General features: G+C 44.5%; 2 protein-coding genes across 4 annotated transcripts; one reads left to right on the top strand and one right to left on the bottom strand.

The window, feature by feature from the left end:
- Nucleotides 1–265: 265 nt before the first annotated feature.
- On the top strand, nucleotides 266–13,352 carry LOC131808132 (cystatin-13-like). Of its 3 annotated transcripts, none has more exons than XM_059134088.1 (4): nucleotides 266–469; nucleotides 2,760–3,102; nucleotides 7,697–7,810; nucleotides 13,131–13,352. In XM_059134088.1, the coding sequence occupies exons 2-4, from the start codon at nucleotides 2,875–2,877 to the stop codon at nucleotides 13,212–13,214; spliced, it is 426 nt and encodes a 141-aa protein (XP_058990071.1). In that variant the 5' UTR covers nucleotides 266–469; nucleotides 2,760–2,874; the 3' UTR covers nucleotides 13,215–13,352. The 3 variants fall into 3 exon arrangements, with proteins under 3 accessions (XP_058990071.1, XP_058990072.1, XP_058990073.1); XM_059134089.1 differs by having other exon boundaries at nucleotides 2,763–3,102; XM_059134090.1 differs by having other exon boundaries at nucleotides 266–409.
- Nucleotides 13,353–18,208: 4,856 nt separating this feature from the next.
- On the bottom strand, nucleotides 18,209–21,835 carry LOC131807608 (cystatin-9-like). Its single transcript, XM_059133122.1, has 3 exons — nucleotides 21,481–21,835; nucleotides 19,593–19,712; nucleotides 18,209–18,707 (listed from the first exon to the last, which is right to left on the bottom strand). Exons 1-3 carry the CDS (start codon nucleotides 21,718–21,720, stop codon nucleotides 18,603–18,605), a joined length of 465 nt encoding a protein of 154 aa, XP_058989105.1. The 5' UTR covers nucleotides 21,721–21,835; the 3' UTR covers nucleotides 18,209–18,602.
- Nucleotides 21,836–23,551: the final 1,716 nt, after the last annotated feature.

Raw genomic sequence — 23,551 nt, forward strand, 5'->3', positions numbered from 1 at the left:
CATAACAGAATGCCAACAGAAACTAGGTAGTTTCATTTCCTAAAGGTTCAGTCCTAAGCCCACCAATTTAGAAAGCCAGCTGGTATGAAACACACGAGATTTCTACATTAGGGCAGAAGCTGCTGGTCTTGCTGAGCCTGTGGGGCTCTGAGAGCTGAGAGACCTGTCAGATGTGCCCACACTTGAGCAGCATCAGCAACCCAGCCTAGGCTTACCTCACAAAGGGGCCACAGATATGATCACCTGGCCAGAGAGTATAGCCAGAGGGCAGAAAGACCCCTGACTCAGGCCTGACTAACACCCTGACCAGGTGCAGGGACATGAACTGACCGTGCTGGGCAGAGAGTGGCCCACGAGTGGAGCTGGTCACAGCTCAAGTCCTCAGGAAGGAGAAAGATACCTCCTTTGGGTAAGGACAGCCAGGCCACATCTCACCAAGCAGGAGTGTTGTGAAGAGCTTGGTTCTGAGGTGCGTTTGGGGTGTGGCTGTGCCAGGTGGGGAGGGATTATAATACCAGGGTGGCCTCCAAGGGTGCCCTGGGCAACACATTCAGACATCATGGAGCAGAAGGTCTCACAGGCCAAAGTTAGCTGCTCTACTAAATCCTATGTGTATCAAGTCGGTGCAAACCATCAAACCATCAGGTGAGAGGCTAGATAGGGAAAGGAAGCAAGTTACATACTTCAGGTATGGAGGCAAGCTGGGGAGAAAAAAAGAGCATGTTGCCCAGACCCTGGGCTTGTCATGCTCTCTGCTGCCTCTGTCTCCATGTTGATGGGGTTATGGCGCCCACAGTGGGGGTTTGAGCAAAGCCTGTGCAGCAGATCAGAAACACGTACTGGCCCTGAGGAGACGCACAGGGAAGTCTGCTTAGCACAGCTGGACATGTTGAGGATTGGGTTGGTGGTTCCTGGGGTGAGGACACATGGGGCCAGGATGGCATTATTGTTGGGTGGCTAACATAAGACCTTATGAATATTATGTTTTCTGAGTATCTCATGTGTACTTAGTATCTGATAGATATCAGATGTCTCTCGGTTCTGCTGTCACATTCCTTATTCAACTTAGGCATGCTATACTTACCACATGTCTGTAATGAACACAACTTTACGATTCTGCCTTTGTCTCTTTGGGGGAGGAAAAATTTTGTGCCCCCTTCAAGGTCCTTCTAGCTAGACTAAGAATCAAATTGATACACAACAGATTAACAGGAGAAAAATCAAATTTAATTTCATACATATGGGGAATTCACACAGACATGGAAATTCCAAAGACAGTCAGGCAAACTGAGGTATACATGTCATGCTGAACTAAGGAAAAGGACTATGGTATGGGGTTTGGGACTTCAAAGGGGAGGAATGTAAACCTCAAGAAGAAAGAAAAATAATTAATGTTTGTGGGACTCCTGGGTGACTCAGTGGGTTACACCTCTGCCTTCAGCTCGGGGTCATGGTCTTAGGGTCCTGGGATCCAGTCTCGCATCTGACTCTCTGCTCAGCAGGGAGCCTGCTTCTCCCTTTTTCTCTGTCTGCTTCTCAGCTTACTTGTGATCTCTCTCTCTCTGTCAAATAAATAAATAAAATCTTAGAAAAAAAAAAGAATTGATGTTTGGTAAACAAATGCTTATTGGCCCTATGGAAACAATGGGGTACAGAGAGGACTTTGATCTAACAGTGCTTGCTGTTGTAGGTAGGACCTCTCTACCATACCTTACTGATAGTATAATGTAGTTGTCTGTAGTATAATGTAGTTGTCCAGGAGTTCTCTTCCTGGAGCAGGTCCTCTACCTAAATTCTTTGTAGGCGGCTGGAGGAGGAGAAAAGCTAAAGAACTTTTCCTGAATCTGCTGGGTTTTGATTGTTTTTTAAATCAAAATAATCTTCATGGCAAAGCGGCTCCTCTTGAGGTGGCCTGCCTTTGGCCCCTATATCTCTCAGGCTATTTGCTTTTGAATTACATGTACTTAACACAGTAATTGTTGTGCCTCTGTCTCATGAACTACATCTTGATTAACTTTCTATGGCGAATGGAATCTCCCCAACAGCAAATATACATTAAAGCTGTGATCTACAGATACTCATCAGTTATACTGCCATAGGTCTGAAGGTGTGTTTCAGGCAATGAGGTAAAACTCTGACAGGTAGCCTGAGGCATTTACTTGACCTCTTTGTGAGAACTATTTTCCCTCCTGTGTAAAATGGGCTACTTATTATGTGGCCCCAAGGGAAAAATTAAATTAAATTAAATTAATTAAATTAATTCTAAATTAAAGAAGAGAAACATGTGATATCCTTATTATAGGGTCTGGTAAGACTCAATAATGCTCCACAAACAGATGTCAGTGTGATTGCTACTTAGCCTGACTGGAAATGGGGGAGACAAAGGGGGGCAGTTTTGAAGCCAAAGGCTTCCCTGAGGATTTTCATCCATGCTCCCGAAGAGGAGACAAGATGAGTTTTGAGGCCCATGTTGTCCCTGAGGCAGTGCTTCTGTCCTTGTGCCTTTCTGTGCACTGAGACCTGATATAGACAGGCACCTGCGCTGGATGTGCGGGGGCCTCGCAGGCCAGGAGGCAGGGGTTACTTGGTGGGGAAGGAAAGGAGTGTGAGTGCATTCCTTCCAGAAGAGAACAGCCAAGATGGGAACATGTGCTGAATGGTGATTGCCGATTTCTCACTCCACTTCTCTTTTGGGAAGGAGAGAGAGAGAAGCCCATAGGACACAAAGCTAACAGAAGTTCTCTCTTTTTTACCCCTAGCAGTGTCAGGAAGACTGGGGGGGTGCAGAAGCAGCAGGGCCAGCCCAGCCCATGTCCTGCCCCAGTCCTGGAAGGACAGAAGGAACAAGGCTTATACCCGCTTGGCTGAGGTGCCATGGCCAGACTCTGCCTGAGCCTGCTGCTCCTGGTGGCCACTGTGACCTTTGTGCCCAGAGGTGTCCACACCTGGGGCAGATCGAAGGTGGTGAGGAATTTCCAAGACATCCCGGAAACTTACGTCTATGTGCGGCAGGCACTGTGGCATGCCATGAAAGAGTATAACAAGGCCAGCAAAGACAAGTACACCTTCAAGGTGGTGAAGGTCCTGAAATCCCAGGAACAGGTTGGTGAGCATGTTCTCTTTGCTCTTTCTTTCCAAGATGCAGTCATGGAGGGGCCCATTATCCACAAAGGGCACAGACCCCAGGGAGGGGAAAACAGCTGAGAGACACTGTTAGTCAAATATATATTAATTTTATTTTAGGGGTTTTGGGAGGAAAGTTAGTTACACTTTATCCTTTATCATTCTGGGACAAAACATAAAGTAGCCATTAAAATAACTTAAAATTGATTACAATCATATTGGAAAGCATAGGTGAGAGTCCAAGAAGGGTTGTTGAAGGGGCCAAGTCTGGGAGAATTTGGGCTGTTATCATCAAAATGAGTCAGTATATGGATTATAACACAGAGAAAAAGCAAAGGAAGTGCAAGTCCAGCTTTTATTTAAAAAAAAAAAAAAAAGGAAGGGAAGGCTCTTGTTTATAGAAAAAACCTACCTATATATGTAAAAGCTTTGTAAGTAGGAAATCATCATGGCAATAACTACTTCAGGCAAACGTCATGAATGAGTCCTGCAACCACTGGGTGGGAGAGTGGTGGGGGACAAACTGATGCAGGGAAAAGATTGTAAAACCAATCAGGAAATTTGGCAAGTGCCTTGTTTACCAAAATGCTTGTTACCAACAATGGGACAGACTGACATCATGTGCCCCTGATGTGAGGTCATAGAAAGGACACAGCATCATCTGTGCATGGTATTCCCTGTCTAAAATCCACCCTCCATAGGTTATCATGAAGAACAATGAGACAAATCCATATTATGGGGCATTCTGTAACACCTCTTAAAAATATCAGTGTCATGAAAGATAGGGAAAAAAGCAGGGAAACTTCCAGATTAAAGGAGGTGTAAGAAACATGACAACTAAATTCAATATGTGGTCTTGTATTATCTCTGGGATTAAAAAAATTAAAAACCAGTAAAAGATGTGTTTGGGGGAACTGGAATATGGACTGTATCATAGAAGAGGTCATTGTACCAATGTTGTATCCCAAGAAATATGTGGTTTGGGGGGAACTTGGAGAGGAATCAGTAGGTGCACAAAAGGAATGGGGGTTCAACCAGTCAGTCTGGATGGAGTTTAAGGAAGGGAAGAGGGAGGGGCTAATGGGGAATGGGACTACCCGGCAACATTGGAGTGACATGCAGTACACGGACAGTCTTTGTGCTCCTCTTCCTCCTTCACTAGCCCTGTCTCCTCTCCATCCTCTGCCTTCTAACCTTTGTTGTCCATACCTGCAGGTCATCAGGAACCTGCTCAGGTTCCTGTTTTCTTAATAGGGTTAGGAGAGAAAGCTCATTTGGCAGCTTCATGTCCCTGTGAGGCTGGGACATTTGGTCCCTTTACCATCCTCCACACTCAATGGGCCTTGGCTCCCTCCTTTTTGTATGTGTGGTCCTGGCTATGTTGTTTGTGTTTCTTGAGTAGTGGACACCTGGGGCCAGGATGTGTGTCACCACTGGTGGCCAAGTTAAATATTAGATAAATTAGTTAAAACTAAAAAGTAGTTAAATTTAAAATAAAGTAAATATCAACTGCCTTGGGAGCTCATTTATATGCAGTGAACTAATTGATAGTGAACTATTCCACTTTCATGGACTTTTCTTTATCTACAATTTTTCAGTTTCACAAATAGATGGTTCTGCTTCACTTAATCAAAAGTACACTGAATTCTCATGTCTCAAAACTTATACATCATTTTGTACTGTGTGCTAGTTTTTTCATGAATGCACATTTTATTTCTCAGCTCACTGTAAACACTTGAATGCAGGTAAGAATTCAAAAGAATCAGGTAGAAACAGATTCAAAAAGAGTCTAGAACAGAAGTATTTAAAATTCCTTGACCTTCCATTGACATACCAGTGGAAAACACACTGAAAAAAAAGGTAAGGAAGAATGAAACATCCCCACCAAACAAAATTAACTCAAAACAAAACAAAAGCAAAAAGAAAAATTCTTGGTGATAATTCAGATTAAAATTAGTAACACACACAGGCTCTATATAAAGAGAGCAGCTATATCTTATTGGTTGATTTAACTTTAAAGTACAAAGATCTATATCAGGAGTTAGACAATTATAGCCTGTAGCCAAGTCTGGCTTGCTGCTTATTTCATATGCCCCATGAACTAGTTATAAGAATAGTTATAAGAAACAAAAAAGGAATATTTCGTGACATGAAAAATTACATAAAATTTAAATTTCCATGTCTATAAATAAAGTTTTATTAGAACATTGTCACCTGCATTGTTTGAGTGCAGTCTAGGACTACTCTTCTGCAGTACTGACATTATTGTGTGTTCTAAGCCTAAAATATTTACTCTCCAGTCCTTAAAGAAAAAGTTTGCAGCTACCTGTTCTTTTTCGTAGTTGACCGAGGCTCTGCTGCAGATTCTGTGCAAGGGGAATGATGGTAAAAAAAAAAAGCACTGTGGGTCTGATTATATGCTAATTTCTTTCAAGAAATACAATGCAGTGCTATAAACGTATTTTCTCTTCCTTATAAGTTTCTTAATAATTTTTTCTTTTCTCTAGCTTAATTTAGTTCAAGAACACAGTATATAATATATATGATACAAAAAATATGTGTTAGTTGACTGTTTATGTTATTGGTGAGCCTTCTGGTCAACGGTAGGCTATTAGTAAGTTTTTGAGGAGTCCAAAGTTCCACTTGGTTTTTTGATTGTGCCTATAAGTCCCACATTGTTCAAGGGTCAACTGTATATACAGTGTACTTTGTGCCAGACCTGGTTGCTTTTCATATGCTCATTCAGATCTTGTAACTCATTATACAGGAACTATTTTCTTCCACTTTAAAGAGAAAATAGGCACAGACGGGTTTAGTATTTTGTCCAGGGACACACAGCTCGTACGTAGAAGAGCCAAGATTTAAACCCAGGTTGCCTGTTGTGAATGAGCACCTGTTACTGCCTGAGTAATATGGGTGGAGTGCAAGTGGTAGGATATTGCAGCCAGATGAAAGAGGTCATGGAAGGTCAGGAGAATCAGAGACCTGTCTGTGAAGACAGTGAAGGGCTGCCTCAGCAGCCAGGACCCTTATCCTCTTCCCTTTTCTGGGCAATCAGGGAACAAGCTAGGGCTGGTTGTCAGTTGGTGGGTTGTTGAGGATGACTCAGAGCAGTTTGGTTTTATGGTGATTTTAACTTGGAAATATCAGTCAAACATAAAGCAAGGGCTCTCAAATGGGTATAGATTTTGCTAGGCAGGGGATTTGGGGCAATACCTGGAAGGCTTTTTGGTTATCACAACCGGAGCTTTTTGGTTATCGCTGCTGACACTTAGAGTGCAGAGACCAGGGACGCTGCTAAGTACCCTGCAGTGCTCAGGGCAGCCCCTACCACAAAGACTTACATGTCAATAGTGCTGAGGTTGAGAAACTTGTTATCCAGTCATTAAAAATATTCTAGGAGTACGTCTGAAAGTCACTGAGTTGAAAAATGGAAGCGAAGACCCAATTTCTTGCATTTCCAATCTGACTTGTTATTTCCTGAAGGCACCCCCAGAAGCAGTTGGCTGTCCTTACACTTACACATATAACTGAAAAATTTTAGAGTATACATGATATTCAATAAACCATACTTACAATTCTGCCAACCCCTACCATTCCATTCAATACCCAGGCAACTTCTCTAGAATGTCCAAAGAGTTTACTGCATTTTCAAAATGATCTCTTACTCTTCTAGGATCAGTTATTGTGTTTAACTTGGTCATTTTCTTTAATACATTCTCTCCCTTAAGTTTTGTAAAACATTACCTTGTTCTCATTTTTAAATAATAAGAGTCTCCATTTGCCATTGTGGTATCTCCATTTCCCCATAGGGCTCTCTGGAACACCAGGGCTGGTGGGGGGCTCTGCATGGGAAAGGAAGAGGCCCTGAAATCAGGGACTTGGGAGGGTGCATCATGTGCAATAGGGTTTAATTGCTAAAATTGCCAAGGAGACTAGAGAAGCAGTATCCTCCAAGGAAATTTCAGTTCTGGGATGTCTTGTCTTCTTCTTCCAATATCTATTGATGATGTATGAAGATGTTATAGACTCTGCTGTTTATTTTCCAAACTCCAATAAGAAAACCATTACCTTTCCCAGGAAAACATTGTTTGGGGAATAGTTTTCTTGCTTTATCTTGGGGGTAGTCGTCATTATTTAACATTCAATACCATGATAAGAGAGACAGAGGGAGCAAGATTATGGTAAGGACCCCTCCCCCTCCAGTTATCCCCAAATTTCTGACATGGAAAATGTAAGAGGAAGAGAAGGAGGTGTACATTCTTTGCCCTAAGCAGTCAATGACATGTTTCTTATCAGAGATGACACTTGGTATCATATATTCACTTATGATATCTAATTTTTATTTTTTAAAAGATTTTATTCATTATTTTGAGAGAGGGGGAGAGAGAACACAAGAGAGGAAGAGGGGCAAAGGGAGAGGGAGATGCAGACTCCCAGCTGAGCAGGGAGCCCAACATGGGGCTTGATCCCGGGACCCAAGGATCATGACCTGAGACTAAGGGAGATACTTCACTAACTGAGCTACCCAGGTGCCGCTATGATATGTAATTTTTAAATTACTCTTTGACAGGTCACAGACAGTTTGGACTACTTTCTTGAAGTCAAAATTGCCCGAACAATGTGCAAGAAAATTTCAGGAGAAAATGAAAACTGCTTGTTACAACAGGATCCCCAAATGAAAAAGGTATGGGCTTGGCCAGGTCTGTGTACCAGACAGAGAAAACCGATAGGACCAATTCTGCTTTGATTGTCTAGTTTTCTTCTTCCTCTCCTTCTCCTTCTCCTCCTCCTTCTTCTTCTTTGTGGAAAGACAGTTTTATTATTGTAAATTCCATAGCACTGAAGCATTGTAAAGAAAACTTAGCTTTTTTCAAATTATTGTGTTCAGTTAGCCACTGTATAGTACATAATTAGTCCTTGATGCAGTGTTCAGTGATTCATTAGTTAAGTGTAACACCCAGTGCTAATCAAAGCAGGTGTCCTCCTCAATACCATCATTCTGTTCCCCCCTCCTCCCCCACCCTCCTCCCCCTGAAACCCTCAGATTGTTTTTCAGGGTCTGTAGTTTCTCAAGGTTCATCTCCCTCTCTGATTTCCATCTCCCACTTTGGATTTCCATCCCTTTCCTTATGGTCCTCTGTGCTATTGCTTACATTTCACATATGAGTGAAACCGTATGATAATTTTCTTTCTCTGTTTGACCTATTTCACTTAACATAATCCCCACAAGTTCCACCCATGTCGATGCAAATGGTGGGTATTCATCTTTTCTGATGGCTGAATAATATTCCATTGTGTATGTGGACCACATCTTCTGTTGAAGGGCATCTTGGCTCCTTCCACAGTTTGGCTATTTTGAACATTGCTGCTATGAACATTGGGGTGCATGTGCCCCTTATTTCCACTACATCTGTATCTTTGGGGTAAATATCCAGTAGTGCAATTGTTGGGTCATAGGGCAGCTCTATTCTTAACATCTCAAGGAACCTCCTTCCTGTTTTCCAGGGTGGCTGTCCCAGCTTGCATTCCCATCAACAGTGCAACAGGGTTCCCTTTTCTCCACATTCTTTTCAACATTTGTTGTTTCCTGTCTTGTTAATTTTTGCAATTTTAACTGGTGTAAGGTGGTATCAAATTGTGGTTTTGATTTGAATCTCCCTGATGGCTAGTGATGATGAACATTTTTTCATGTGTCTGTTAGCCATTTGTATGTCTTCTTTGGAGAAGTGTCTGTTCATGTCTTCTGCCCACTTCTTGACTGGGTTATTAGTTTTTTAAGTGTTGAGTTTGAGGGTTTCTTTATAGATCTTGAATATCAACCCTTTACTTGTAATATCATTTGCAAATATCTTCTCCCATTCCATGGGCTGCCTCTTAGTTTTGTTGACTGTTTCCTTTGCTGTGCAGAAGCTTTTTATCTTGATGAAGTCCTAAAAGTTCATTTTTGCTTTTGTTTCCCTTGCCTTTGAAGATGTGTCTTGAGGGCACCTGGGTGGCTCAGTGGGTTAAGACGCTGCCTTCGGCTCAGTTCATGATCTCAGGGTCCTGGGATCAAGTCCCACATCGGGCTTTCTGCTCTGCGGGGAGCCTGCTTCCCTCTCTCTCTCTCTGCCTGCCTCTCCGTCTACTTGTGATTTCTCTCTGTCAAATAAATAAATAAAAATTAAAATCTTAAAAAAAAAAAAAAAAGATGTGTCTTGAAAGAAGTTATGTGGCGGATGTCGAAAAGGTAACTGCCTATGTTCTCCTCTAGGATTTTGGTGGATTCCTGCCTCACATTGAAATTTTTCATCCATTTTGAGTTTATCTTTGTGTATGGTATAAAATGGTCCAGTTTCATTTTTCTCTATACAGCTGCCCAATTTCCTCAGCACCACTTATTGAAGGGACTGTCCCTTTTCCATTGGATATTTTTTTCTGATTTGTCAAAGATTAGTTGACCACAGAGTTGAGGGTTTGTCTTAAACCATATTCTGATCATATTCAGGACCAGGGACAGCCAGGTTCTAGACATAGCACACTGTTTCTATAAGTTTTTGCTGATATCTTTCTCCTCTGCCAACACACACACGCACATAGACACTTGGTGGCTTAAAGCAACAACTGTTCATTATTTCTCACTGATCTGCAAGCTGAGCTGGATTTTGCTGGACAGATTTGCCTTGACGATCTTTTCATAGAAGTTACTTCCAGTTTTTCTTTTTCATGGTTGAAGGTACATACACAAGTGTCTCTGTCTTTTGTATTTCCTTCACCTATTTGGTATATACCTAAAGCTGGCATGACACATGGCTAAGCAAAAATAATGGCAGATTAATGATTCCTTAAAATTGCCCAGACATGTGCAAATAAAATGCATCTTCATATTCTAATGGATAGTAGGCTCCACAGCAGAGCACCAAATGCAAGAGGATGGCTACATCTAGAGAGTAAGCTATTATTTTAAGTTACTAGGACTAGTTTTCAATTAAGTAACATTTAAAAAATTCTAGTAGATACTAAGAATGATATATCATATACCCATGTGCTTGATTTTATAACTATTGTCATTTTATTTCATTAATTTAAAATGTTTATTTCAACCAGTAAAATATTAAATATGCATTCCACCCCCTCCTTTCTAAGATACACACTCAAGTTGTTGAGAAGTGTTCCTATCCATTAAAAATAAATTAATCCATGTATGCAGAGTTTTGTGTGTTTTTTAAAATGTACAGAAATTTTAGAACTTTCTCTTATTTTCTTTTCCACTCAACATGTTTTGAAATTTATGATGTTGGTACAATCTGTTATTGTTTATTTATGTTAAATGGTTTCTTGGGTCACTTAATGTGTATATAAATCAGCTAAATTGGTTTTGTTACTACATATTAAGCTCTTATATGACTGTATTGCATCATTTTTGACCTTCTATCTACTTGTGGTCATCTTAAAATTTCACTTTAACCATAATGCAGCAGTGACAGGATGCATGCTGACCGAGCAGGTTTGGGGCTCTCCTTGGGACACCCCAGGGAGTGGGACCACCATTCAGCCACTTGTGCAGCTTCAGCGCTGGTGGGGCCACCACACATACTTGTAACCTCAGTTTTACTCTCCACAGTGGTAGAACCAGCACACCTTCCTTCAGTGGTGTATATGGTTGTTTATTTTCCCTCAGCACTTGGGGTTAAATCTTAAATATTTTCATTTTGAAGTATGTGAAAGGTGATCTCCCCACCATTTCATTTGGTTGATCTCTGATTTCTAAGGAGTTTGAAATACTTTAATATCCCTAGTAATCATCCAGGTTTTCATCTCTATGCCTTGCTTTTTTTTTTTTTTTTTTCCTGGAACAACCAACTGGAGGGCTCCTTTGAGGAGCCACAGCCAAGCCACTGGAACCACCTGACCTCAACATCTCATGCTTCCTATTTCCTGCCTCTATCTACCCTTGGCCAAACTCAACTTCAAACCAGAGGGTGACTATGGATGTGATCTATAGAAGTAAGAGGGCAGAAAGCCCATTGAAACAGACTGTAGAGGCTATAGGGTAAGGGTGCCCATTGGTCCAGCCCATTGAGGTCACTGGTCTTTCAAGACACATTAGTAATAGAAGGAATGCTGACATGGAGAGACACATGGGAAAAAGCCAGCATGGGGGCAGGGGTGGAGGCAACAAGATCAATAGGAGGCTATCAGGAGTCTAATGGAATACCACAAGTGAGAGATGATGTTGGTTAGGATGGTGGAGGTACTCAGTTCTGGATATTTGTGAAAGGCTTAACTGGAATTTGCTGATGGATTGGCCATGGAGAGTAAGTGGAGAAGAGTTGAGGATGACTTCAAGTTTTGTGGGGTTTGGAGGTAGTTCTCTCTCTTGGTTTTCTCTAATGCTCTCATCTTCTACATGGAGCATCTGTAATTCAGTAGACTTTGTCACCTTGATTACATCCACTTCTTATCAAGAGGAGAATCCTTTCTGTCTTGCATTTCAGAGATCCTATAGATTTGACCCCATATGCTTTCTTTAGTTATTTATTTGGATTTAGGAAGGAAGAAAAGGCAAACATTTGAGCTCCTTGGAATCCAAGTTTAAAACTTGATATGATTTTAAATAGTTATTAGATTCATCTCATGTAGAAAATTTGGAACTTTCAAAAGTATTAAGTCACTTAAAATCAACTATAAATACCATTATGTAAAGTTTACCACTGTCAATACATTGTTATTTATACTAACTTTTCTATATTTTATATTTGTACACTTGTGTTGTTGAAATCATACTCTATACTGTTGCATAACCTAGATTTTCATTTAACAATAAATTTTAAGAATTTCCCAAACTCTAAAATTATATGAGAGCACTATATAGTGAAACTATGATTTCATTTGATTGTGTTCCACATTTTACTTTAGTCCATCCCTCAGAATTGGTTAAGTTTTCCTAACTTTTAGTTATTACGAGCAGTGCTTTAATAAATATTGTTCTTTGTTTCTATTTGTGTGATTATTGTTTCCTTGTGGGCAAAGTTTCTGGATGTTAAATTACTCAATATTTTTTCACTTCTTAAAGATTTTTAATATACATTGTTCACATGTCCTCCAGGATTGATTCTGATAATTGGGTTTTCAATTCCTGTTTCCTGATTGTTTCCTTTGGCTGATGCAGAAGTTAAGCAATTAGTCTACCCTCTGATAAACCCACTCCCTTCCATTCCTACTACTGCCAAGAAGCACCTGAACCCATCCCAGACACCCTTCTAGCCAGAATGAATTTCTTGACTGGCCTTAGTTCTCCAATGGCCTGTCTGGATTGTTGGTAGCTTGGTCTTATTTTCTTCCTCAGGCTGATCCCTCTATATTTGTATCTTACACAACTTCAATTCTGTTTGATGTTGCCATTCATGTTTCCACTGATGTATTGGAGGTATTCTTCATTTACATTTTTATTCTAACTGAATAAAATCTTTAGGAGTGAGAATAGGCATATAAGTGAACTCATCCCACACCAGAAGCCTGAAACCGTGCTCATTCTGCAGGCCCTGGGAAAGAGCTCTATATGTTCCCTCGGTTCCCTGGCTGCAAGTTTTGCTTCTAGTCTCCGGTCCAGAGCTTGCCCTCCCCCACCAAGACATTCAGGAACCTGTACTATTCTTGCCTCTTCTGGTAAGGACTCCCTGGGCCCTCCAGGTGGAGTCTCAGTAGGCTGCAGGGGAGTCAGTGGCTGGATGAGGGCCAGAGCTAGAGATGAGCATTGCTGAGAATAATCAGTTTGTGGGCTCCTACCGCTCACAATGACTTCAGATCACAGGTGAATTGGCAGGGGTCCATCCTGGTGAGTGAGACTGGCTTCTCTGCCATCCGGTCTCAAGTCTAAGGGCTCCAGGAACTGCAGTGGCATGGCTGGCTCAGGCTGCCTTTAGCCACCCTGAAGCCAAATTCTGGCACCTAGAAATAGAAACTTCTGTTTGTTTTTCATTTTTCTTTCTTACAAACTGATTATTCTTTTTCATCTCTTTTAGATGTTTCTTTGCACCTTTATTGTTGCAACAAAACCTTGGAAATTTGAATTCACTACGCTGAAGAAACAATGTGAAGAGGTCTAATTACCTTCTAGCATATTCCACTGCTTTCACTTCCATTTTAAAGAAGCAAATACGCTTGTAAATCATTTAAATAAGCTGACCCAATGACTTCACTTTTGTGGCCTTTGTGCTTTTTTGTATGCACTTCAGGGTCTGATACTGAGAACATGATGCCTTTTTACTGTGTTGTCAGCCTCTTCTAGTTGACCCATTCATTTACTAGCAGGACAATCTGCTACCAGTAGATGGAAGAGAGTGTACACCTGTTTCCAGATCTCATTGAACTCTAAGCACAAATTACTTTTCACTGGCAGCTGTTCTAGAGAACTAACTGGAGGACCCAATCCTTGACTATTTTGAGCTGTTGAGTTGTTTTGGCAAGATTCTGAGGGTCTAGCTCCCTTGAGAGTGTTCCTTCCCTGGATTTCCACCAAAATCTCCCTACCTGGGACTCCAGGGAAGACACAGCCCATTGGCTTAGAAACAATTTTAGACAGCTGGTCCAAATGGAAGATAGTTGGGTCATGTGTGGATCTAGAGTGCACTTTTGGTTTTGAAGTGAAGCAGAAACAATGCAAGGGTGATTGATGGCTCATGGATAGTAAGCTGCTTTGTGCATGAATGTGTGTGTGTGTGTGTGTGTGTGTGCGTGCGCGTGCGCACAGTGGGATGCATTAGTTAATACTGCGTAACTAATCCTTCTGTCCTTAATGGCTTAAGCAATTTCTATCTCTCATGGTGTGTGTGGGTCAGGGATCTGAAGGAGTCTTGGTGGGGCTGTTCCAGATGTCATTGTCCCTTGAGGTTATACTCAGACATTGACTGCACTGTCTTCATCAGAGGGATAGTTTGGCTCTGGAGAATCCACTTCCGAGGTGGCTCACACTAAAGCCTGCATGTTGGTGTTGGCCATTGACAGGAGATCTCTGTTCTCCATGTCGGCCTTCCCACAGAGTCACTGTGAGCTTGGTATGGCTTCCTCCAGATAGAATGTTCTGAGAGACTAAGATGGAAGCCATACTGCCCTTTGTGACCTACCTTCAGATGTCACACACCATCACCTCTTCCTTGTGTTATTGGTCCCAATAGCTGTTGTTCAGTGTGGGAGGGGACTCTTTAAGGGTATGATGACCAGGATATGAGGACCAATGGATGCCATCTGTGAGGGTGGCTACCACTGTGTGTGTGTGCACATGTGTATATATGTGTGTGCATGTATGTGTGCAGAAGTGGGGATAAGATGATGAAGATGGTTAACATGAGCAGAAAGAGGCACTTTCTGAAACTTGGGTATGGAAACTACAGCACTGATGTGCAGATCAAGGCCAGCCAGCACAGTGTCAACAGTAGCACAGGGACATTCTGTGTGATGGTAAAACTCAGAGGTCACCTGGCTGACAAGTAACCTCTCTCTGTACCTGAGCCACTCTGCTTGAAGGCTTTCTCTTCACCTATGTGAGGTGGCTGGGGTGCTGGGAGGGAATGCCCCAGTCTCTTGACCCTTGGGAGGTAAAACTGAGACATGTCTAGTTTCTGAAATGTGTCCAAGAAGAAGCCCTAATCTCCCAAATTGTTAGTCTGCTCACTCTTATTCCTACTTCCTCACTGTTTTTCTGGTATTTTCTACAATCACCTCCGCATAAACCACTTGCACTTGAATTATTGTCTCAAGGTGAGTTTCTGGAGGAAGCAACCTCATAGTGGAGCCCAGGTCTACTATGAAGGGCAGCCTGGGACCATGTGGGGGCATCCCTTGTGGGGGTCAGTCAATAGGACACAATTACATTTTGTCACCTCAGCCAACAACAATGTTCTGGGGAAGGCATGCCAGGCCTCCCTCCTCCATGTGATCATAGAGTTCTAGGGACACAGGCAGAGCAATTCGTATCACATTGTCCCTCCCACCTTGGGATGGGGATCCCTATGCCTGCAGCACCTGTAGCTTTCACTTCTCTGCCCACCTCTGCCCTTCAGCTGCCAACCACTGCCAAAGGCTTTGATCTCTTGTTCTGTAGCTGGAGTTGGCCAGCCCCATCTGGTCCCATGAACAGCCGCTAGAGCAGGGCTTTCTCCTTTGAACACTGACAATATGGTTGCACACCTGGAGGGATCTAACACATTCAGAAACCCTAGGCTGGTTGTTTCCATTGTATTCATAATAGCTACAAGCATCTGGGCCAAACTAAACTTTACTAACTACACCCAAAGTCAGCTGTCTAGTACTAGTGGGATATTGCTTTGTGTTTAATTCTCCAAAGCTGTCTGGGCCCTTCTGAGGCACTGAGTTAGTCAGAATGAAGAATCAGTATCAAAACAGTTATATTGACTAATGAGGTTTTTTTAAGGTTTTATTTATTTATTAGGAGAGAGAGGGAGAGCACAAGCAGGGAGTAGAAGGAGAGGGAGAAGCAGGGCGTAGAAGGAGAGGGAGCCCAACGGGCTCAATCCCAGGACTCTTTTAAGATCATGACCTGAGCCAAAGACAGATGAGTAACTGCAGATGCTTAACCAACTGAGTTGTCCAGGTGCCCCAGTTTTTTGAGTTTTTATTTGCCCACTGTTGGCAGTGTCATACATGAGCCTGAAGAGGACTGGAATGTGTGGATGTATAGCCTCTGAGGTATCTTCAGTATTGGCCCATTTCCTTCCAAAGTTCAAAGTCTCATTGGGCCCAAGCCTGTAGCTTAGGCCACTTGGGGGACCAGCTGCCTATTAGAAGTTATCCTGCCCCCACCCACTTCTGCAGAAATTGTGCTTTTTAGAAGATACACAGATGATAGAAGCATTGACTTGGTCACTATGTCCTCATTTTCCCTTTGGTCATGAGAAATTTTGAAAAAAATACTCAAAAGTGTAGCTTCTAAGCAAGACGTGCTCCCTTCCTGGGTTACACCAGGGCCAGGGAGAAATCCAGGTCTGCATCCCATGTCAGGTATTAGGATCTGAGGGGAGTTGGAGCATCAGGGACCAGAGTGGTTATCTGGAATGGGGTCATGCTGAGGCTCACACACAGGGCAAGGACTGCAGGCTGCTGAGATAGCTCTCTGCATATGTCATTCTCCATCTCCCACTCCCCCAGGTCCCAGATCCCTTTCTCCTTCCTCTTGCCTCCATAGGAGTAACTTTATTGTTACTTTGTGTTCAGTCCTGAGCCCAGGCTATACCATGACTCTGACACCTTGGGAAAGTTTAGGGAAGTGTCCATTGTCTCCTGATAGATGAAGAAGTGGCCACAGAGGGTTTGATAACCAGCATAGCTCTTTTCCCAGTTGCAGGCCTTGACGTGGAGACTGAGGTTAACAGGTCAGGACTAGGGCAACAGTGTCAACACTAGACTTACATGTTGGGGGAAGAAGGAGCTCTCCTGAGACTGAGCCACTGGCTGGGCCTCTTTTTCTCTCTGGGAACTTGGGCCTGACAAGGCAGCTAACCTTGACTCTAGTAACCCCCTGCCTTTACCTCTGGCTCTGTCAGGGCTTTACCCAGGGTCCTACCTCAGGTGACACTGATGATTCAGAGACCGGCTTCCCTGCTCCTTCAATATACAGACTCCAGGAAAGAAGCAGGTAGGACCACCCCAAGCCACAAGGATAGGCAGGGCAAGGTCCCTGAATCCTACACCTGTTACAAAGCTGGAGCACCTGGAACTTGTACTCACTTTCAGGGCTCTGGAGACACAGTGGGGACTGGGACAAAACTCCCACTTTCTTTTTCTTCTATATATTTTTTTAATTTTTAGAGATTTTGTTTATCATTTGTGTGGCGGTGTGGAGAGAAATATCACAAGCAGGGGGAGCTGCAAGCAGAGGGAGAGGCAGGCTCCCCACTGAGCAGGGAATACAACATGGGGCTTGATCCCAGGATCCTGGGATCATGACCTGAGCTGAAGGCAAACACTCAACCGACTGAGTCACCCAGGCGCCGCCCAGAACCCGAATTTGTATAGATTCCCATGGGAGGAGGAGAGGGTAGAAACATTAACAAAGCCTCACAAGTGTGATCTGAGGCAGGATTTAGTGAGTCCTTACCAGGAGCCATGATTTGATACCTGCCTTGAGGACCTTTCTTCTCCAGAAGAAGATAAGGAGATAAGGTGAGCCCCAAAAGGGTCTGGACAGCACCCCCCACCCACCATTGGACTGAACACACAGAAGACCCTCTCCTGGAGTTATCTGATGGGACTTCAGTAGAATTAGTGGGGTTGACTATGGAAAACATGCTGGGATCACAGTGGATAAAGAGCTCTCTTTATGCTTCCTTCTGCAGATTGAGGTACAACTCAGTACAGACCAGCATGGAAGTAGACGGGAGAGTGGTTGGTTGGAGGGTCTTTAGAAATCTACTGAAGTCTGGGACCAGACAGAATGACTGTGGGACAAGAGCACAGCTATGTCCATGCTCGGCTGGCAGGGAGGATGCCCACTGCCAGCATCTTCCCATGGCTCTGCCTGGAATCCTGGGAAGCCCATCGAGACCCAGAGCCTCCTGGACAGCAGCAATCTGCACCCAGGAGATTCAGACAGAGTCTCATAGCATTTGGTAGAGCAGTGTCACTCAAAATTAAATGGTCTGTGGGTCTCCTGGGATTCATGAAAATGCATCCTCCTAGTCCAAAGGTGGGGAGGCCTTGATGGAATATTTCTGAGGGTCCAGGACTTGCTGCAGCTGGAGGTGGTGGTTGGACCACTCTGTGTGTGGAGGCTACAGTTGCTCCCACATCCTCACAGCTATTGATTCAGGCAATGGGTATGTGTCCTGAGGGCCAGAGTGCCTGTCTAGATCCATCCTGCACTTTGGGTTTTCTGCTGGGTCATGGTCATTGAGCCTCTAGGGAGCAGGTCATTCCTCCTGAGCCTCAAGGAAGCAGCTCAGAGGCACCTGTACTTTCAGGTTGTGCTATGTGGAGGTGACTCCAGAGGTCTGAGAGGGAAGAGAACCCTGGGCCCCCTCTACTGCCCTGTTAGGATGAGCCCTTCACATGCCCAGCCCCTCTGTCTGGAACCATGCCACACAAGTTTCTTGAAATGCTAATGTTTAATGATCTTTTTTACATGAAGAAAAGGAGCAGGAAGAATTTTCACAATGCCCAGATGAAACACCAAATACTTACAAATAAAGAGAACATACCTTGGAGCTGATCAGCCACTGAAGGGATACCTACAGGACATCACTAGTGTTCAGAAGAACAGCCAGAGCCAGGTGTGTTGATATCTCATCAGTGGGTGCCATCCAAGCAAGTCTTTTTCATATTTTTTAAGTATTTTTTTTTTTTTTTGACACAGAGAGAGCACAGGCAGGGGGAGCAGCAGGCAGAAAGAGAGGGAGAAGCAGACTCCCTGCTGATCAGGGAGCCCAACATAGTGCTTGATCCAGGACTCTGGGATCATGACCAGAGACTAAGGCAGATGCTTAGCCAACTGAGCCATGCAGGTGCCCCTCCAAGCAGGTCTTGTTCCAGAGTTCAAACTCTGTTTTCCAGGGCTCAGTGCTGATGATGAAGAAGCAGGTGATGATCTGAGGGTAAGCACAGGGATGCAAGGTAGATGGAGAATGACTGGAAGCAGTGACTCCTGCTTTAAACACAGCACACATCCCAAACACCCATACTGGAGTGGGCAGCTGGGAATGCAGGCTGTGGTCTTCAGCCACAGTCCCACCTTAGCCCTGCTTGTTCTGAACTCAGGGCTTTGTCCTGACCTCAAGGGCCCCTGTACTAGTTTCTCATCCTTAGACCTGTGGTCTCCATGAAAGCACTCAGGTTGAACCCGTGTGACCCATGGCCCTGGCATAGCATTGTGGTAGTTTCTCCCAGGCGTGCTCTTTAAAGGACTCCCCCCTAGGTGGCTTGGTCCCAGAGCTGGGGTTCATCTTGACCATTCTTCCTGAACCATCAGCTCATAGTCCATGGAATCTTGTCAGGGCCTAAGAGGGAGGACCGTGGTCCCCTCCTCAATTTCCACACCATGGGCTCTTTTCTCAGGGGAATCTGAGAAAACCAGTGTGGCAAAGGCCATGTTGCCTATCTCAATATTCTCCCCCTGAATTCTGTAGGGAAGGCATGTCAATAAAGACAAGAGAGGGGACATCCTATGGATTTCCCAGGGGACATGGACCCTTGTGGCCAGGAGAAATCTGTCATCACTGTGGCTCAAGGGCTTAGCAAATGGAATGGGTGAGTGGACAAAGGTGGTTCCCAGATTGGCCAGGGGGGCTACAAGAAGACCCCAAGGATGGGCTGTCCAGCTGGGCTCCTACTGCAATACCAGTGGTAGGGATAGCAGTGACTGCATTTCTATTTTCTATGTCCCTAGGAATGGCTCTGTCATCTGCCCTACTTTCCCCTCTGCCCCAAACTGCATCTTCAGTTGTGTGACCCGAAGGACCTACTGCACGTCTTACATTGTTCTGCCCTGAACTTTCTTGAAAGGGACAGTTGTCAATGTCATCATCAAATTTTCCACATCTTGTTCTTCTAAGCTGCAGCTCCATGGAGAACGCCATTGTGTTCTTCTCCAGTGACTGCAATAGACATTGACATTAATGTGAGAATCTGCCTCCTGGTTCCCTTGCACAGCATCCAGTGTAGAACTATGTAATGTGGGGATAGTCCCAAACACTGCCTCTGGACCTGGGTCAGCTTGCTGGGGGGGTATAGCCAAGTGTGGGGAATTCAATTAAAGGGAACTGAGTTTTCTGTGAAACTTAGGGTAGATGCAGGCCTGGTCACACACCATTCATACATCACACCCTACAGCCCCATGTCCCCAAATGCTCCAGGGAGAGCCAGCCTGACTTCCAGCATGTTTCCGAAGCTACAACACTCCCAGGGGTCAGGTGCTGAATGCCTGGGAGGGTGTTGGCTCTGCAAGAGTCTGCTGAGTAATTTCAGCTCCAGAGTGGGTGGCTTTTCTACAGCCGCATCATCACCACTTTCACTTGCCCAACAATAGGATATTTGCCTACAGTGCAGTGAACACTCACATGAGCCCATGAGTGCCCGCTTTTACACACGACCCTCACCACCCCCAAACTATGGCTTCCAGATACCTCTTGTCCTATTACAAAATAAAGCTGGAATTTTCTGTATTCCTTCTGCACTCTTCTCCAACCAATTCATTCCATTCCATATCTCCCACTCCACTCTCCATTACTTCCCACACCCTAACTCAGATCTACAATCATGTAGATCTAGGGAGCCCAGAACAGATCTGTGAGTACAGATCTAGGAATCCCAGAGCAGAGGTTCAGACTGAGAGAGCTCAGGCAGCAGAACCAGGTGGGACCTGACCCAGCAGTGTTCACAGCTGGAGTTCCATGCAGGGTAGAGTTCCCACCTCCCTTTCCTCAGGCTCTCAGGGCAGAGGTCCAGATGGACAGAGAAATGCCCTGGGCCCCCAGAACCTGTGTACATGCACACACACAGTCACAGAGACACAGACACACTCCTACTTTTACACTCAGTGACACATAGTCATACACGGACACACACACATACACACACACACACACACACACACACAGAACTTCTGACACTCACACTTATATATAGACAAGTCCAGAGGGGAAAGGAATGCCTGGGGTCCTAACATGTGTGCAGGCACACACACACATGCTTGTGCACATACTACACACACTCAGTGACATACTCATGCTACTCTCACCTGCACCTACACACACAGATACACAAAGGTATACACACTCATTCAAAAACTCATACTTAACCATATACACACTCAATAAAACACTCACACCCACACCTACACCTGACACACATACACACATAACTCTACATGCTCCTGATGCAGCCCACAGGCAAATAGCTGTCCTGACTGCATTCTGAAGACAATCCACTACAAGGACAATGCTCTAGGATTGAGAACCATGGTTTGGGAAGAGTGTAGAATAACATCAATCCCCATAGGTAGCATCCTCCCTCCTCAGGGAAGAGCCTAGAGTAAAGGTCTTGAAGTCACAATGAGGGAGAATCCTTATTGCCCTGATCCCCAGAGCCATCTCCCTCCCCCTCTCTCAGCACCTGTCTCTCTTTCTGTTTGCATTTGTTTTGCTAGAATATTTCTTCAATCCATCTCCTCTGACATTTTCTCAATCTATCTCCTCCTCCTCCTCCTTTCTGTCTTGTCTTTTCCTCATTGAAGATATTAATTGCCTCAGTCTGTATTTTGGCTCTATTTTACGGACTGCAGAACAAGATAACTAGATAGGACTCCTGCTCCTGACCTTGACTTCATAACACATGCGGATCATCAGGTTAGGACGTGGTACCTACCAGCTCCCTCCTGGAATTCAGGATGCGCACCAGCCTGTAGGCCCTTGTGTCATTGCTTTGCAAGTTGAATATATGTAAGGCATATTCCACTGTACCAAGGAAGTAGCTTCGCATGGCATTTTGGTATTTATTCTCTGCTTCCTCTTCAGATCTTGACCCAGGAGTCACCAGGAGCTGGGAACCTAGTAGTAGCAGGAGCATGGCCCAGGGCAGAGTCCACCTGAACAGCAAGTGCAGCATGGCTACAGGAATCTGGAGACCCACTGCCTTTTTTCTTGTAGCTCAAGCTCCCTCAAATCCTCCCTGGGCATTGGTCCAGTACATCAGCTTCAGAACAACTCCTCCCTCTGGATATCCTCTCTGCTATTACACACTGTCCCTTCCCACATGTCACCCTCCCTCCCATTCCAAGTGGCATAATTGTTTCCTGTCCAGACAAACTCAGGCAGAGTGGGTTGCAAAGAACCAGCAATGGGTGCGAGGCATCCCCCGTAGCCAAGCCCCAGCCATAACATCCCTCTCAGCTCCTCAGTGGGGAGGGACTTCATTTGGATGCCTCAGAATCCAAGGCTGAAACAAGGACACAAGAGCAAGACGTGGAAGTGGAAGGTGACCCCATGGCAGAGCAATGGGTGAGGACCATGGAGATAAGGACATAGCCAAAAAGGGTGAGTGACTGAGAGCCAAGTTGGGGGGAGACAGAGGTAAGCTACACAGAGAAAACTGGTATCTTTGGAAGGAAGGAGCATTGAGGTCTTGATAAGTCCAAGTGTCTCTGTCCCTCTCAGCTCCCCAGTCCCCCTTGAATAGTGGAGCAGAGAAGGCTTACTGGCCCTTGGGATGATGTCAGGCAAGGGAACTTCAGGGTCTTGGAACCAGGAGCTTCCAGCTGAGCTCACTGCATATCCTTTTGCACTCCTCAGCCCCTGGATATGCTGCCACTTGCTCAGTCTGGGGCCTGGCAGGATGATGTAAGCATAAGCTCTCCAAAGGTGTTGCCGTTGGGGTGACCCTTGACACACAGTGGGTCTATAGATCCCTTTGTAGAAATTTTCTCTAGAAGAGAGAGGGTGGAATGAGGGAGAAGCAGACACAGAGCAAAGCCAGTGAGCTCCCAGGGATGGCTGAGCTGTGACCATTGGGTGAGCATCAGTGCCCTCTCATGGTGAAGGTCCTCAAGGCTCAGTGGACACAATTTCCTCTGTGCAGAGTCTGGGTTCTAGAGAGGGACCCTCACCATGTCCATGTGGAGCCACAGATGGGGCTCTGGAAGGACTAAGGAGCACATCTTTCCAAACAAGTCTTCAGCTCTGTCCCTGTGAAAGGCTTCAGTATTTGTATGCCACTACTTGTGCGCTCAGGGAGACCAGAATGCCCTGAAAGGTCTGTGGACACCCAGAGCCCTGGGCCTTTCCCTCAGCCAGGACTCTGACCCAGTCAGTCTCGCAGGCCTGGCAAGTTTGCCTGTTTCCAGTTGCTTCACCTCATCCCAAGGACCACTGGACCACATGTTGGGGAGCACACTTCAGAGTGAGTCCCTGGGTGTGAGGAATTGAATCACCAGGAGAAGTCACTCAAATGGAAGGGTGGGAGCTGGGTCTGAGGATGGTTTGTGGGCCCACACTGGATTAGGGAAGGGGTTGGAAATCCATGCCTGGTGCAGGGTTTGCAGACCCCTGGGCACCAGTGACCAGATAGCCCTATAGGCAGAGAGAAGGCTGCTTTGAAGCTGACAGGCTGTCCTCACTGCACAGAGGTCCTCAGAGCTGGTGTCTTCCTAGGAATGGTGCCACTAAAAACTCAGTCTCACATTTAATGAATGTCTGAGAATTGATTAATTCATTATTTTTCTATTTTCAGCTATTGTGATGTTATATTGTGTATTTCTAGTTATGTATTTATTTTTACACTTCATTATTCCTTCTTTCTAAGCAAAGTTCCCAGCTATTAAATTGCTTCTGTATTGTTTCATTTCTTAAGAATTTTAAATTTACATTGTGTAAATGTCCAACATAATTGTTCTTAAAAATTGTTTTTAATTCTTATATTTATGATGATTCCATCTACATTG

The sequence above is a fragment of the Mustela lutreola genome, chromosome 9 (genome assembly GCF_030435805.1).
Source record: "Mustela lutreola isolate mMusLut2 chromosome 9, mMusLut2.pri, whole genome shotgun sequence".
Lineage (NCBI taxonomy): Eukaryota > Metazoa > Chordata > Mammalia > Carnivora > Mustelidae > Mustela > Mustela lutreola.